We start from the raw sequence: 16,894 nt of genomic DNA on the forward strand, positions 1-16,894 counted from the left end.
TCTTGCTGCAGCCAATCAGAACATTCTTGCTGCCGCCAATCAGAAGCTGTGCTTTGGTTTCCGAACGTTTTGGAAGTTGAATCATAGAATCATAGAATCATAGAATCATAGAATCATAGAATCATAGAGTTGGAAGAGACCACAAGGGTCATCGAGTCCAACCCCCTGCCAAGCAGGAAACACCATCAGAGCACTCCTGACATATGGTTGTCAAGCCTCTGCTTAAAGACCTCCAAAGAAGGAGACTCCACCACACTCCTTGGCAGCAAATTCCACTGTCGAACAGCTCTTACTGTCAGGAAGTTCTTCCTAATGTTTAGGTGGAATCTTCTTTCTTGTAGTTTGGATCCATTGCTCCGTGTCCGCTTCTCTGGAGCAGCAGAAAACAACCTTTCTCCCTCCTCTATGTGACATCCTTTTATATATTTGAACATGGCTATCATATCACCCCTTAACCTCCTCTTCTCCAGGCTAAACATGCCCAGCTCCCTTAGCCGATCCTCATAAGGCATTGTTTCCAGGCCTTTGACCATTTTGGTTGCCCTCCTCTGTACACGTTCTAGTTTGTCAGTGTCCTTCTTGAACTGTGGTGCCCAGAACTGGACACAGTACTCCAGGTGAGGTCTGACCAGAGCAGAATACAGTGGCACTATAACTTCCCTTGATCTAGATGCTATACTCCTATTGATGCAGCCCAGAATTGCATTGGCCTTTTTAGCTGCCGCGTCACACTGTTGGCTCATGTTAAGTTTGTGGTCAACCAAGACTCCTAGATCCTTTTCACATGTACTGCTCTCAAGCCAGGTGTCACCCATCTTGTATTTGTGCCTCTCATTTTTTTTGCCCAAGTGCAATACTTTACATTTCTCCCTGTTAAAATTCATCTTGTTTGTTTTGGCCCAGTTCTCTAATCTGTCAAGGTCGTTTTGAAGTGTGATCCTGTCTTCTGGGGTGTTAGCCACCCCTCCCAGTTTGGTGTCATCTGCAAATTTGATCAGGATGCCCTTGAGTCCATCCTCCAAGTCGTTGATAAAGATGTTGAATAAGACCGGGCCCAAGACAGAACCCTGTGGCACCCCGCTAGTCACTCTTCTCCAGGATGAAGAGGAACCATTGATGAGCACCCTTTGGGTCCGGTCAGTCAGCCAGTTACAAATCCACTGAGTGGTAGCATAGTCAAGACCGCATTTTACCAGCTTCTTTACAAGAATATCATGGGGCACCTTGTCAAATGCCTTGCTGAAATCAAGGTAGACTACATCCACTGCGTTCCCTTCATCTACCAGGCTTGTAATTCTGTCAAAAAATGAGATCAGGTTAGTCTGACATGACTTATTTTTCAGAAATCCATGCTGACTATTGGTGATCACAGCATTCCTTTCTAGGTGCTCACAGACTGTTCGCTTAATGATCTGCTCCAGAATCTTCCCTGGTATTGATGTTAGACTGACTGGGCGGTAATTATTTGGGTCCTCTCTTTTCCCCTTTTTGAAAATAGGGACAACATTTGCCCTCCTCCAGTCTGCCGGGACTTCGCCTGTTCTCCAGGAATTCTCAAAGATGATTGCCAGTGGTTCTGAGATCACATCTGCCAGTTCTTTTAATACTCTTGGATGCAGTTCATCTGGCCCTGGAGACTTGAATACATCTAAACTAGCCAAGTATTCTTGTACTATCTCCTTAGTTATTCTGGGCTGTGTTTCCTCTGCTGAATCATTTCCTCCAAATTCTTCAGGTCGGGCATTGTTTTCTTTATCGGAGAAGACTGAGGCAAAGAAGGCATTGAGGAGTTCAGCCCTTTCTGTGTCCCCTGTTTGCATTTCACCATCTTCTCCTCTGAGTGACCCCACTGTTTCTTTGTTCTTCCTTTTGCTACGAACATACCCATAGAAGCCTTTTTTGTTGCTTTTAACCTCTCTAGCAAGCCTGAGTTCATTCTGTGCTTTAGCTTTTCTGACTTTGTGTCTACACGTGCTGGCTATTTGTTTGAATTCCTCTTTGGTGGTTTCCCCCCTTTTCCATTTTTTGTACACATCCTTTTTTAATCTTAACTCAGTTAAAAGTTCTTTAGATAGCCACCCTGGCTTCTTTAGGCACCTTCCATGTTTCCGTCTCATTGGTATTGCCTGAAGTTGTGCTTTTACTATCTCCCTCTTAACAAACTCCCAGCCATCATGAACTCCCTTTCCTTTTAGTATTACTGTCCATGGGATCTCACCCAGCACTTCCCTAAGTTTTATGAAGTCGGCTTTCTTAAAGTCAAGAAATTGAGTCCTAGTATGCTTGGCTGCTCCTTTCCGTTGTATAGTAAACTTCAGAAGAGCATGATCACTTGCGCCTAATGATCCTTCCACTTCTACCCCATTAACCAGGTCATCGACATTGGTTAGGACCAGATCTAAAATGGCTGTTCCTCTTGTTGCTTCTCCCACTTTCTGGACAATGAAGTTGTCTGCAAGGCCAGTGAGGAATCTGTTTGACCTTATGCTCTTGGCTGAGTTTGACATCCAACAAATATCTGGGTAATTGAAGTCCCCCATTACTACTATCTCCCTTCCTTTTGCATGCTTGGCCATCTGTTCCAGGAAGGCATCATCTATGTCCTCCGTTTGGCTTGGGGATCTATAGTAAACTCCCACAATGAGGTCACTATTATTCTTCTCTCCCTTAATTTTGACCCAAATGCTCTCACTTTGGCTTTGAGGTTCTAAATCTTGGATCTCTTCACAGGTATACACATCCCTGACATATAACGCCACTCCTCCTCCTTTCTTGTCTGGTCTGTTTCTCTGAAATAGATTGTATCCCTCCATTTTTACATTCCAATCGTGGGACTTATCCCACCAGGTTTCAGTGATGCCTATTATGTCATATTTAGTTTGCTGTATCAAGAGCTCAAGCTCATCTTGTTTATTTCCCATGCTTTGTGCATTAGTGTACAGACATTGAAGTCCATTAGTCATTCCCCCGTGTCTCTTATTTAAGGATTTTTTCCTCCCACCACTAGGTCTGCTTGCTGTTTGCTCAATTTGGTCTATGACATTTGGATGATCATCTTCATCAATTAATAGACTCCTACCTTCAGGAGCACTGTCTCCCTCCCCCACATTAGTCAGTTTAAAGCCCTCCTGATGAGGTTTCTTAGTTTTTTGGCAAAAACATTCCTCCCAACCGTTGTGAGGTGCAGCCCATCGCTTGCCAGAAGTCCATCCTCAAGAAACTGCAGTCCGTGATCTAAGAATCCAAACCGTTCCTGTTTACACCATTTGCGAAGCCAGCTGTTTACTTCCACTATTTTCCTCTCTCTCCCTGGGCCACGTCGTTCAACTGGGAGGACAGATGAGATGACGATTTGTGCATTTAATTGCTTCAATTTCCTGCCCAGAGCCTCGTAGTCTCTTTTGATCTTCTGGAGGCTATTGCTTGCAGTGTCATTGGTTCCCACATGAACCAAGAGGAAGGGGTATTTGTCAGTGGGTTTTATGATTCCTTGCAGTCGTTCAGTTACATCTTGGATCTTAGCCCCGGGGAGACAGCACACTTCCCGAGACATCTTGTCAGGCCCACAGATCACTGCTTCTGTTCCCCTCAGTAGGGAATCCCCTATCACCACTACACGCCTTCTCTTAGGTTTGGTCAGGGTTCTTCCGTGAGCGGTCCGTTCCAAGGTCGCCTGCACATTCCCTGAGGACTGTCTTTGCTGCTCATCTTCATATACGTGATCGACTGTAATGAGGGAGAGATCCTCAAATGGAGTCTGCTCTTCGTCTTCCATGCTAGGGGAGAGGACCTCAAAGCGATTGTGTATTTCTAGACAATCAGAGCGAACCCTGGGCCTCCTACTTCTTTGAGTCACGTTTCTCCACATATCGGGCTCCTGTGTTGGTGAAGTAGCCTCCTTCTCAGGGGAGTCCCCTGTCTCCTCCTTGGTGGAGACGGTGTGCTCTGTTGCTTCCAAGAAGAGCTCCAGCTCTCTAATTCTTTGGAGCGTAGCTACACGTTCCTCCAGTTGCTGGACTTTGTCTTTTAGGAGGGCAATCAACATGCAATTGCTGCACGTAAAGCTGCCTGCAACCTTTGGCAAGATGGCAAACATTGCGCAGGAACCGCAGGCGACTGCAGCTGTTCCCTCCCCCTCCATCTTGAGAATGTGTCGTTGGGCTTGAGAGTAGCTCCCCTAAATCTAAAAGATGGTTCAAACTGCCCTGCAAACACTGATAAGCTCCTCCCACAGCTAATCACCTGCCTCAACAGAAACCCTGCCCCCTCTGACCTTTGACCAGGGAAAGCAGCTAATCAGCCACAAGAATCACACACACAAGAAACCCCTTTTGGCTCCTTCTTCAGCCGCTGCCCTGCAAACACTGATAAGCTCCTCCCACAGCTAATCACCTGCCTCAACAGAAACCCTGCCCCCTCTGACCTTTGACCAGGGAAAGCAGCTAATCAGCCACAAGAATCACACACACAAGAAACCCCTTTTGGCTCCTTCTTCAGCCGCTGCCCTGCAAACACTGATAAGCTCCTCCCACAGCTAATCACCTGCCTCAACAGAAACCCTGCCCCCTCTGACCTTTGACCAGGGAAAGCAGCTAATCAGCCACAAGAATCACACACACAAGAAACCCCTTTTGGCTCCTTCTTCAGCCGCTGCCCTGCAAACACTGATAAGCTCCTCCCACAGCTAATCACCTGCCTCAACAGAAACCCTGCCCCCTCTGACCTTTGACCAGGGAAAGCAGCTAATCAGCCACAAGAATCACACACACAAGAAACCCCTTTTGGCTCCTTCTTCAGCCGCTGCCCTGCAAACACTGATAAGCTCCTCCCACAGCTAATCACCTGCCTCAACAGAAACCCTGCCCCCTCTGACCTTTGACCAGGGAAAGCAGCTAATCAGCCACAAGAATCACACACACAAGAAACCCCTTTTGGCTCCTTCTTCAGCCGCTGCCCTGCAAACACTGATAAGCTCCTCCCACAGCTAATCACCTGCCTCAACAGAAACCCTGCCCCCTCTGACCTTTGACCAGGGAAAGCAGCTAATCAGCCACAAGAATCACACACACAAGAAACCCCTTTTGGCTCCTTCTTCAGCCGCTGCCCTGCAAACACTGATAAGCTCCTCCCACAGCTAATCACCTGCCTCAACAGAAACCCTGCCCCCTCTGACCTTTGACCAGGGAAAGCAGCTAATCAGCCACAAGAATCACACACACAAGAAACCCCTTTTGGCTCCTTCTTCAGCCGCTGCCCTGCAAACACTGATAAGCTCCTCCCACAGCTAATCACCTGCCTCAACAGAAACCCTGCCCCCTCTGACCTTTGACCAGGGAAAGCAGCTAATCAGCCACAAGAATCACACACACAAGAAACCCCTTTTGGCTCCTTCTTCAGCCGCTGCCCTGCAAACACTGATAAGCTCCTCCCACAGCTAATCACCTGCCTCAACAGAAACCCTGCCCCCTCTGACCTTTGACCAGGGAAAGCAGCTAATCAGCCACAAGAATCACACACACAAGAAACCCCTTTTGGCTCCTTCTTCAGCCGCTGCCCTGCAAACACTGATAAGCTCCTCCCACAGCTAATCACCTGCCTCAACAGAAACCCTGCCCCCTCTGACCTTTGACCAGGGAAAGCAGCTAATCAGCCACAAGAATCACACACACAAGAAACCCCTTTTGGCTCCTTCTTCAGCCGCTGCCCTGCAAACACTGATAAGCTCCTCCCACAGCTAATCACCTGCCTCAACAGAAACCCTGCCCCCTCTGACCTTTGACCAGGGAAAGCAGCTAATCAGCCACAAGAATCACACACACAAGAAACCCCTTTTGGCTCCTTCTTCAGCCGCTGCCCTGCAAACACTGATAAGCTCCTCCCACAGCTAATCACCTGCCTCAACAGAAACCCTGCCCCCTCTGACCTTTGACCAGGGAAAGCAGCTAATCAGCCACAAGAATCACACACACAAGAAACCCCTTTTGGCTCCTTCTTCAGCCGCTGCCCTGCAAACACTGATAAGCTCCTCCCACAGCTAATCACCTGCCTCAACAGAAACCCTGCCCCCTCTGACCTTTGACCAGGGAAAGCAGCTAATCAGCCACAAGAATCACACACACAAGAAACCCCTTTTGGCTCCTTCTTCAGCCGCTGCCCTGCAAACACTGATAAGCTCCTCCCACAGCTAATCACCTGCCTCAACAGAAACCCTGCCCCCTCTGACCTTTGACCAGGGAAAGCAGCTAATCAGCCACAAGAATCACACACACAAGAAACCCCTTTTGGCTCCTTCTTCAGCCGCTGCCCTGCAAACACTGATAAGCTCCTCCCACAGCTAATCACCTGCCTCAACAGAAACCCTGCCCCCTCTGACCTTTGACCAGGGAAAGCAGCTAATCAGCCACAAGAATCACACACACAAGAAACCCCTTTTGGCTCCTTCTTCAGCCGCTGCCCTGCAAACACTGATAAGCTCCTCCCACAGCTAATCACCTGCCTCAACAGAAACCCTGCCCCCTCTGACCTTTGACCAGGGAAAGCAGCTAATCAGCCACAAGAATCACACACACAAGAAACCCCTTTTGGCTCCTTCTTCAGCCGCTGCCCTGCAAACACTGATAAGCTCCTCCCACAGCTAATCACCTGCCTCAACAGAAACCCTGCCCCCTCTGACCTTTGACCAGGGAAAGCAGCTAATCAGCCACAAGAATCACACACACAAGAAACCCCTTTTGGCTCCTTCTTCAGCCGCTGCCCTGCAAACACTGATAAGCTCCTCCCACAGCTAATCACCTGCCTCAACAGAAACCCTGCCCCCTCTGACCTTTGACCAGGGAAAGCAGCTAATCAGCCACAAGAATCACACACACAAGAAACCCCTTTTGGCTCCTTCTTCAGCCGCTGCCCTGCAAACACTGATAAGCTCCTCCCACAGCTAATCACCTGCCTCAACAGAAACCCTGCCCCCTCTGACCTTTGACCAGGGAAAGCAGCTAATCAGCCACAAGAATCACACACACAAGAAACCCCTTTTGGCTCCTTCTTCAGCCGCTGCCCTGCAAACACTGATAAGCTCCTCCCACAGCTAATCACCTGCCTCAACAGAAACCCTGCCCCCTCTGACCTTTGACCAGGGAAAGCAGCTAATCAGCCACAAGAATCACACACACAAGAAACCCCTTTTGGCTCCTTCTTCAGCCGCTGCCCTGCAAACACTGATAAGCTCCTCCCACAGCTAATCACCTGCCTCAACAGAAACCCTGCCCCCTCTGACCTTTGACCAGGGAAAGCAGCTAATCAGCCACAAGAATCACACACACAAGAAACCCCTTTTGGCTCCTTCTTCAGCCGCTGCCCTGCAAACACTGATAAGCTCCTCCCACAGCTAATCACCTGCCTCAACAGAAACCCTGCCCCCTCTGACCTTTGACCAGGGAAAGCAGCTAATCAGCCACAAGAATCACACACACAAGAAACCCCTTTTGGCTCCTTCTTCAGCCGCTGCCCTGCAAACACTGATAAGCTCCTCCCACAGCTAATCACCTGCCTCAACAGAAACCCTGCCCCCTCTGACCTTTGACCAGGGAAAGCAGCTAATCAGCCACAAGAATCACACACACAAGAAACCCCTTTTGGCTCCTTCTTCAGCCGCTGCCCTGCAAACACTGATAAGCTCCTCCCACAGCTAATCACCTGCCTCAACAGAAACCCTGCCCCCTCTGACCTTTGACCAGGGAAAGCAGCTAATCAGCCACAAGAATCACACACACAAGAAACCCCTTTTGGCTCCTTCTTCAGCCGCTGCCCTGCAAACACTGATAAGCTCCTCCCACAGCTAATCACCTGCCTCAACAGAAACCCTGCCCCCTCTGACCTTTGACCAGGGAAAGCAGCTAATCAGCCACAAGAATCACACACACAAGAAACCCCTTTTGGCTCCTTCTTCAGCCGCTGCCCTGCAAACACTGATAAGCTCCTCCCACAGCTAATCACCTGCCTCAACAGAAACCCTGCCCCCTCTGACCTTTGACCAGGGAAAGCAGCTAATCAGCCACAAGAATCACACACACAAGAAACCCCTTTTGGCTCCTTCTTCAGCCGCTGCCCTGCAAACACTGAATGGACTTCCCAAAAGGATTCCGTTCGACTTCCAATGTACAACTGTACAGTAATAGTGTTGTAGAAAGTCCTGAAATTTCCATGAATACTTTCCTATTTCCCAAGCAGAAAGGAGTGGATTTATTGAATAGATACAGAATAAATCCTGTTTTTAATTTGATCAGAAATATCCCCCCCCCCCAAAAAAGGGAGGAACCACTGCACTGATTCCCAAATTTCCCCAAGAACTACTTGAAAACTGCTGTTGGCCTTGACAGACCACAATGCTTTCTATACTTGATATAGCAATTGTAATAAGTTGTACTAGATGCTGTATTTTAAAATTACATTTATATTGCGTCTTTCTTTTATTTCATTGTATTAGAAAAAAAGAAATCCTACGTATGATTCTCATTCTAAATTGATTTTATTTTAATCAATTAATTACCCCCAAAAAAAAAATTTACAAAAAAACAAAACAGAGAAAAGGAAAAAACCCCAAAGGGTTTCAAAGACAAACCTTATTAAAACTATAAAGTTCCAAGGGATACCCCTGCTCTATATATTGGAGTCCAATAGGAAGCAGATCAGCACAAGATTATATGGCTCAGTTATTGTTATGATGAATTGAGTTCCTCTGCCTGATCCAAAATGGCAAACAAATCTTCCATTTCTCTATGAAAACACTGCTCCTGCTCTAAGAAATGGGCCTGTTCTTCCTCCACCTGCTTCCATTTGTCGTGTGTCTTCTACGAGGAAAGAAAATTAATAGTTAATGTATACTACACACAACTTGTATTTTCAGTTTTCAGAAAGGCAGCAAAAACATTAAGTACTGAAGTCCATGAAGCTTATGCCACAATAAATTTGCTAGCCTTCAAGGTTTAAACGACTTGTTTTCAGTTAGGAGGTACAAGATCACTCTACAAAGTGGCTTGCTTGCAATGCGAAGTTGCTGTCAGTTCAGGCCTTTTCCCCTCTTGCCAAACAGAAGTAAGAAGTTTGCATACATATATGGAGGTGTGGTTAGCGTCAGGTGAGCAGGGAAGAAAAAAACGTTTAGAAGAAAGGAATTTGTGTGGTGTTGGCTCTGTGTCTAGAGACCTAGCAGTGGTGGTGGTCAGGCTTAAATGCTCTGTATGTTAGCAGTAATGGAGAAGGAAGACAATTCATATTTTACCTGAAGATTCTCTTTTTGCTCTTTTGCCATCTGGGTGAATAGTTCAAGGTCAGCAGTCAGCTTCTCCGTCAAGTCCTGAAAGAAAAGGCACAAGAAGGGGTTGACAAAGGGGGGTCCAGCCAGCATGTCCAATGGTCAGGGATGACGACAGCTGCCTAGCAACATGTAGACTGCCATGCACACTGACTGCCATGCATCAGGGACAGCAGTTCTGTCAAATCCTGTCCTGGACATATTCAGTAGGTATCTCCGTAGTTATTTAGGACCCATGACAGCTGGAACTCAGCAAAATACATAGAAGAAACTTTGCAGGTGGAGGGGAAGAGTCAGTTTCCTAAGGGAAGAGAAAACAGGTTCATTCTCTCACCATTATTTCAGCCTGTGTCTTCTTGTTCTCCTCATCCTCTTCCAAAATTTTGTCACCTGTAGCTAATTGGAATGAAAAGAAACATTTACAAGTCAGAACCATACATATGCCATTAATTTACTAGAAGCATGGCCTCCATTCCCATAGTTCTGGGACTATCCTTAATAAGCAACCCAAATTTTTTTATTAAATTTATACACTGCCATTCATTCATAGATCTCAGGGCAGTTCACGACATAAAAATAAAGTTAAAAACAAGATACATAATAAAAACAAGAACACCGCCCCACACAAACCAATAACCCCCTCCCCCAACTAAAACACCAAATTAAGAATTTAAAAGATTCTGCAGATCACAGTGTGATCGCATGGGGAGGGACTATAAGTTCAGCAGTGAAACACATACATTCCATGCAGAAGATTCAACCCCTTGCATCTCCACTTAAAGCCGCACTACTGGGAAAGATTTTTGCTCTAGGCCTTGGAGTGTGGCTGCCCATCAGTGGATAAGCTTGCGCTAGATTGACCAATGGTCCAAATTAACCTTAAAACAGTTTCATACATTCATTCCGATTTTTAACCTGTACTGAAACCAGCTCATAGTCCTTTTTGCACATTCCTCCAAGAATACATGAAGGCAAATGTGGGGCACTGGGGTCCCAATATCAGCACATCCCCCTGACCCTGCTTACAGCACTGCCATACACTCAGTGGGATAACCAAAAAGAAGCACCTAGAAGTGTACAGGTGTTGCTGTGTATATGCCCTAATCACAGGAGGTCCCAAAAGGCCCTGCAACCTCCTTGCATACAGTGTAGGAAGAAACTAAATAAGAAAAAGAAAGAAAGAAAGAAAGAAAAGAAAAGAAAAGAAAAGAAAAAGAAATCACAGGGAACTTAGAATAGAATAGAATAGAATCATAGAGTTGGAAGAGACCACAAGGGCCATCGAGTCCAACCCCCTGCCAAGCAGGAAACACCATCAGAGCACTCCTGACATATGGTTGTCAAGCCTCTGCTTAAAGACCTCCAAAGAAGGAGACTCCACCACACTCCTTGGCAGCAAATTCCACTGTCAAACAGCTCTTACTGTCAGGAAGTTCTTCCTAATGTTTAGGTGGAATCTTCTTTCTTGTAGTTTGGATCCATTGCTCCGTGTCCGCTTCTCTGGAGCAGCAGAAAACAACCTTTCTCCCTCCTCTATGTGACATCCTTTTATATATTTGAACATGGCTATCATATCACCCCTTAACCTCCTCTTCTCCAGGCTAAACATGCCCAGCTCCCTTAGCCGTTCCTCATAAGGCATCGTTTCCAGGCCTTTGACCATTTTGGTTGCCCTCCTCTGGACACGTTCCAGTTTGTCAGTGTCCTTCTTGAACTGTGGTGCCCAGAACTGGACGCAGTACTCCAGGTGAGGTCTGACCAGAGCAGAATACAGTGGCACTATTACTTCCCTTGATCTAGATGCTATACTCCTATTGATGCAGCCCAGAATTGCATTGGCTTTTTTAGCTGCCGCGTCACACTGTTGGCTCAATTCCATTAAGACATTTGGGAGAAAGTGATAGTATACTGCAGATGTATATGTACAGGGAAGAGAGCAGAGAAGCATCTGTATTTTATACCTGGATCACAATTCCTAGCTGCCAAGATCAACATGCAGCTCTCCTGAAATTTCTTCAGCTTCTGGTTTTCTTTTTCCAGACTATCACACTGCTCCTTCATATTCTTCAGATCTTTCTGCAAGTACAGATAACTAAACCAAACAGCAGAGCACCAGTTTTTATTAGGCCTTCAAGCATTTAAGGTTTGCTTGATGGGCACAGGAGGTATGAAAAACTACACACTAGAGGGAAGCAAGCCTGCCCTCCACCCCGCATAGACCACTGGCATGAGCTGGCATTAACAATATTTCAACAAGCCAATTTCTTGGATGGCCTTTTCAAAACCTGTTCAAATCTGGTAACATACAGTGGTGCCTTGGGTTAAGTACTTAATTTGTTCCGGAGGTCCGTTCTTAAGCTGAAACTGTTCTTAACCTGAGATAACACTTTAGCTAATGGGGCCTCCTGCTGCTGCGCGATTTCTGTTCTCATCCTGAAGCAAAGATCTTAACCCAAGGTACTATTTCTGGGTTAGCAGAGTCTGTAACCTGAAGCGTCTGTAACCCGAGGTACCACTGTATTTTTAAATAACTTCACACATACACACACAGTGTGGCCCATTGGGCAAGTACAATCCAATGAACCAATGCTGGGACAAGATACCTTAGCATCTTGTCCCGGATTTGGTCTGCTGGATCAGACTAAGAGGGCTGCCTAGTACAGCATCCCATTTCCCATAGTGCTCATCCAGATTCCTATAGGAAGCCCACAAAGATGACACGAGTGCATCAGCCCTCTCCCACTGTTCTTCTCCAGTTACTAGTATTCAGAGGCAACATGCCTCTGACCTTGGGAGGTAGCATACAGCCACCATGGCTGGTAGCCATCAATGGCCTTATTCTCCATGAATTTACCTAATCTTCTTAGAAGGGTGTTGGAAATCTGGGGGGAACCGAGTGCACAGTTGAGATCATTTCAGGATAATCAGAATCAAGTTTGTTTCCTACCTCTGCTTCCATCAGCTTTGAGCTCATTTCCCATTTAGCAGACTCCAACTGCTTGTTCTTGTTTCGGAGCTCAGCCTCCCGCCTGTATCTGCTCATAGGGCTATAGGATCAAAAACATATCACTGATGCATCGTGGATGAGCAGTTTGTCTGCATTTAACATTCAGGCAAAGCTCACACTGAACACCATAGATAGAAAGAGGTAAATATGCATGAGTTGTCATTTAAGACATGGGCAGAGGGGAGAAAGTAGATCCAGGTGTACCAGATCTTTGGGTAATTTACCCAGGTAAGGATTTCTGACTCCCAACTATTTATCAATAGGAGCAACAAAATGACTTCCGCCCAGCATCCCTGCCCTAAGTTACACAGCTGAAGTGAAGAAAGCTTGGGGGTAATTAGGGATGCATTTTTGCGTGCAAGGACTTGGCTCCGAAATCTTTTTCACCTTTAAATGTATGAAAAATGAAGATCCAGCAAACTTGCAGTTCCTAGTTTAGGGCCCTATGTGAGGAATATTCTAATCAAGAAGCAACATTCTGACCAGCTTATGATAACAGCATTCACAGCTTTGCTATTTACTACTCTTGGACATTTCAGTGTTCACCGTGGATTCAAAAGTATATACAGTCGTACCTTGGAAGTCGAACAGAATCCGTTCCAGAAGTCTGTTCGACTTCCAAAATGTCCGGAAGCTCTTGCAGCCAATCAGAAGCCGCAGAAGCCCCTTCAGACGTTCGACTTCCAAAAATAGTTTGCAAACTGTAACAGTCACTTCCAGGTTTGCAGCGTTCGGGAGCCAAAACATTTGAGAACTAAGCTGTCCGAGAACCAAGGTATGACTGTATATAGCTGCACACTGAAGCTGCATGGTGACTTTCAAGAAAAATCACATAATGCAAAATAAACATAGAAATACATCATGATGTTTATATGATATTATGCATTTTCTTAAATGAGGTCATCATTTAAGAAATGTTAATTTGATCTAAATCCATTCCTATGTGGAATCAACAACAACATTTATTATATAGGCCGCCCTTTTCCCTGATGGGACTCAAGGCGGCTTACAGATAATAGTAAGAACCGCTAAAAAATAGGGGGAGAAATCATTCAAAAAAATTAAACAGAATTAAAAAACTATATACATATATAGTCATGTTGTGAACAAGTAGGAAGCAGAGAAAGAAAATGTGTAAGAAACAGCTTTGCTTTGGGGCACTCACGTTCGAGCATTTGACGTTGCTGCTTTCTTAGGTGGTGGCTGTGTTGCCTTCTTCATGAACCTTAATAGAGTTAAATAATGATATTTGTAGCTTTTGTTATTATTACAAAGCCAAACCAACTAGCAGCTTGATCCTCTGAACATTTGCCATTATTTAAACCCCAAATTCCTTCACACCATTTGATACATTTCATCAAATGTAGAAATTGCAAGGAGGTAGCTTTTGGCTAAACATTATGAGAAACCTATGAATCAATTATATTATTATTAATTTAATAATTAAACCTTCCAAACCACCATCTCCAGGCGTTTTTACACATAAAATAATTTAAAACAATTAAGAACACAAAATGGCAAATACATTTAAAACAAGGCTAACCATCCCAACAAGTGCGCATTCAGGGTACAGATCCATTATGCAGCTGGTAAAGTATGTTCGAACATAACCTTCAACTGTTTCCAGAAAGTGCAGATAGAAATGCTATTGACAGAAATGCTATTTCACAGAACAGGGGCAGCCACACTAAAAGTCTTGCTCCGAGTTACTATAGAGCAGGCTTCAGAGATCTTTGGCACTTGCAGGAGAAACTTGCAAACTGCAACAATCTACTAGATGCATAAGGGATAAGGCAGTCTCTCAAGTAACCTACTCCTGAGCTGTAAAAGAACTTAGAATAGTACAGGCTGAATGAGACTACATCAGGTGGTGGTGGGCTCACATTCACTTAGGGCAGTCCAAAGTCCGTTTCCGGGCCTAATCCGGCCCACTGGTTGGTTTAACCTGCCCCTGTGGCAGTTTCTTTCCTGGGGTAAAATCCTAAAAAAAGCTCAACAACCTTGGGGTGGCCCTTTGGTTGGCCCCCACGGCCCTTCAGTTCATCAAATCTGATCCTCTTTGAAAAAAAGTTTGGACACCACTGGGACATTAAACCAGAAGCTGGTTGGCAGAGGTAGCAATGCTGTACTTGCAGCTTGTGTCAAGCAAGGGATGGACAATGTGACCTCCAAGCTCCCTGTTAGTGCGGTTGGTTCTATTGATTCTAGGATAAAGCAGCACATTTGCTGAGAAATGTCAAGCAGTCATGTTTGTTGTTAAAATACCAATGATTACAAGCTTTGTTCGCTTTTTAAAAGTTATTTTACAACACCTTTCCATTAAAAGAAGTGCTCAAAGCAGTCTGCACATCTAAACATGTTTTTATAAAAAAGCAGGGGCGGGAAGGCAGGACTAACAATAATAAAATAGAGTAGAGGCAATAATGACAACAGATCAGCTGGTAGAAGAGAGGCCTAAATGGGCAAGGAGTTCCAAAAACTAAGCATGGCTTTGAAGAAGGCTGTCTATTTCTTCATATCCCAGTCAAGTGCAACCCAGGTGTCTAGGGCACTTTCAGTAGAGCTTCCATAGAAAATCTCAATGGTAGTATACACTTATATTTACCTTTGATTTGTGTCTTTGAGGGCAGTACGCACAGGAACATTTTCACCAAAAGTGAAATCAGGAGCTTTCAAGGGGCCCAGGTCAGGTTTGACAAAACATTGCTTTTTTGAATGTGGATCTGCAAATAACGAATCCATTTAAAAACAAAAGGAAACTCAGTAACTCACACGCTTGACAACACCTCCCTCAGTCTCCACATTTAAACAGCATTTGAAGACCCACTTTTTCTCTCCCTAAAAACCCACACCAGGCATTTAGAAAGGTAAATAGTTTGGCCCTTGTTTTACCTAGATGACATTTCAATGCAGGTTCAGTGAAGGTCTGGGCACATGGTGCCAACTTAAGGTTTGATCACATGGCAGAGCTCAACTCAGGGCAAGCAGCTTATTAGAAACTTCTAGGCAGGAGAGGGAACCTGTGGGCCTCTAAAAATTGCTGGAGTCCAGCTCCCATCACCACGGACTATTGGCCAATGGGAGCTGGAGTGCTGCAACATCTGGAGGGCCACAGGCTCTCCAGCCATCCCCTAGCCTGGGAGATTCATCCTGGCTGCCACAGCTGTTAGGATGAGCACTTGAAGATGAGCAACATAGGGGTGAAAACACAGCTATACAGTAACAATACGGTAGTTCTCTCAAGAGCCTAACACACCTGTTGGCATACTGATCACTTTGGGCTGTTGGACACTGTAGATAGGAATCCTGGACTTCTCATTCTCCATATTGAAAGCCTGTAAGAACAGGAAAGAAGCATTGCATGTTTGTTAGACAAACTGCTGCAACCTGTAGGATGCATGAAGTGCGGGGGCCACCTCAGGCACAAGGAATGAAACCAACCAGAGGAAAACACAGCACCACAACATCCAGCAGTGGGTGAAGAATAAAGAACCCAGCAGCAAGTTACCTCCCTTTTTCAATCATGCTCCTTGCAGATTCTCTACTACACAGAGGGCTGATCTGAAAAAGGGGCATGCCCATACAATATGGCATTTGTTTTGAATGTGCTGGCTCATCTCTCAAACTTGGAAATGCCAGCCCCATTTCAAGATGCACAAAACATATTGACCCCATCACTAGGTTTTCACTGACAGCCTAGAATTTAAAGACATCATTTCCCAACAAGTTTGATCCACAGCACCTCTTTTATGAGTTTTATCATGACTGACTGATTTTAATCATTTTATTTGCATGCCAGCTTCATCTTCAAGAGCTGCGTTATCAGTCAGCTGACAGCATACAAATCAATCTGGATAGCCATGGCCTTTGCGGGGTGGCGTCGTTTAAGGCTGCACCCCCAGCCACGTATTTGCAAATACAACCCACACATACCGTAAATTCTCCAGAGGCCTCCAAACCTCCAAGGAAGAGCAGCACCCCGGGAACTTCCCTCGGCTCAGTGGATAACAAGCGTCAACGAGGTTAAGTATTTCTCCTGGGCATGTACAGAGCGCGCCGCGTATTAGCGGCCAAAGGCCGCAGCACAATAGTTCCCTTCGGCTAATTGGACAAGGCCCTCGAGACCCAACGGAGCGGACTCCCCGCCTCCTCCTGCGCTTTATCTGGACCGGCGCCGTCCAACTCCCGCCAGCGTTTGAACGGGAACCGACTCCAGTCACCGCGATACCACGCGAGAGTTCGAGCGAGCCGAGGAAGGAGCCCGATGCGCAGGCGCCGAATTACTTGGCTTCTCCGCTGCTTTCTCCCCACCACCCAAACACGGCGAAGCCGCGCCTGCGCAGGATGAAAAGTGAAGCAACTTCGACCCCTCCGACTCCGGCGCTGAAGGAGGATCTTGCCCTGCGCTACTGTGGGAAGCGGACGAGGAGAGGCTTAATAAGGGTTTTGCACGGCGGGGCGTGTTATCGTTTAGGCGGGGATGTTTTGGTTGCTGTTGCTCTGCTTTGAAGCGATGCGTAGTGAGGCTTATATCGGACAGATTTCCATGGGGCTTGATCCGAAGGAAGTGACCCTCG

At 46.0% G+C, this 16,894-nt stretch overlaps 1 protein-coding gene across 1 annotated transcript; it reads right to left on the reverse strand.

Moving 5' to 3' along the window:
• Positions 1-8,505: 8,505 nt before the first annotated feature.
• On the reverse strand, positions 8,506-16,540 carry KNSTRN (kinetochore localized astrin (SPAG5) binding protein). The gene is made up of 9 exons (XM_083451165.1): positions 16,251-16,540; positions 15,574-15,652; positions 14,923-15,040; positions 13,483-13,542; positions 12,258-12,357; positions 11,272-11,386; positions 9,645-9,706; positions 9,278-9,352; positions 8,506-8,846 (listed from the first exon to the last, which is right to left on the reverse strand). The coding sequence occupies exons 2-9, from the start codon at positions 15,641-15,643 to the stop codon at positions 8,715-8,717; spliced, it is 732 nt and encodes a 243-aa protein (XP_083307291.1). The 5' UTR covers positions 15,644-15,652; positions 16,251-16,540; the 3' UTR covers positions 8,506-8,714.
• Positions 16,541-16,894: the final 354 nt, after the last annotated feature.

Source organism: Podarcis tiliguerta, assembly GCF_965153285.1.
Source record: "Podarcis tiliguerta genome assembly, chromosome: 1".
Classification (NCBI taxonomy): domain Eukaryota; kingdom Metazoa; phylum Chordata; class Lepidosauria; order Squamata; family Lacertidae; genus Podarcis; species Podarcis tiliguerta.

What these genes read in the sequence shown, in the direction of transcription:
- KNSTRN (XM_083451165.1), bottom strand. Translation starts at nt 15,643, where the DNA reads ATGGAGAATGAGAAGTCCAGGATTCCTATCTACAGTGTCCAACAGCCC. An exon ending in CTCAAAGACACAAATCAAAG is followed by an intron (nt 13,543 to 14,922) that starts GTAAATATAAGT and finishes AACTCTATTAAG; the next exon opens with GTTCATGAAGAAGGCAACAC. An exon ending in CAAAGCTGATGGAAGCAGAG is followed by an intron (nt 11,387 to 12,257) that starts GTAGGAAACAAA and finishes CTGTACTTGCAG; the next exon opens with AAAGATCTGAAGAATATGAA.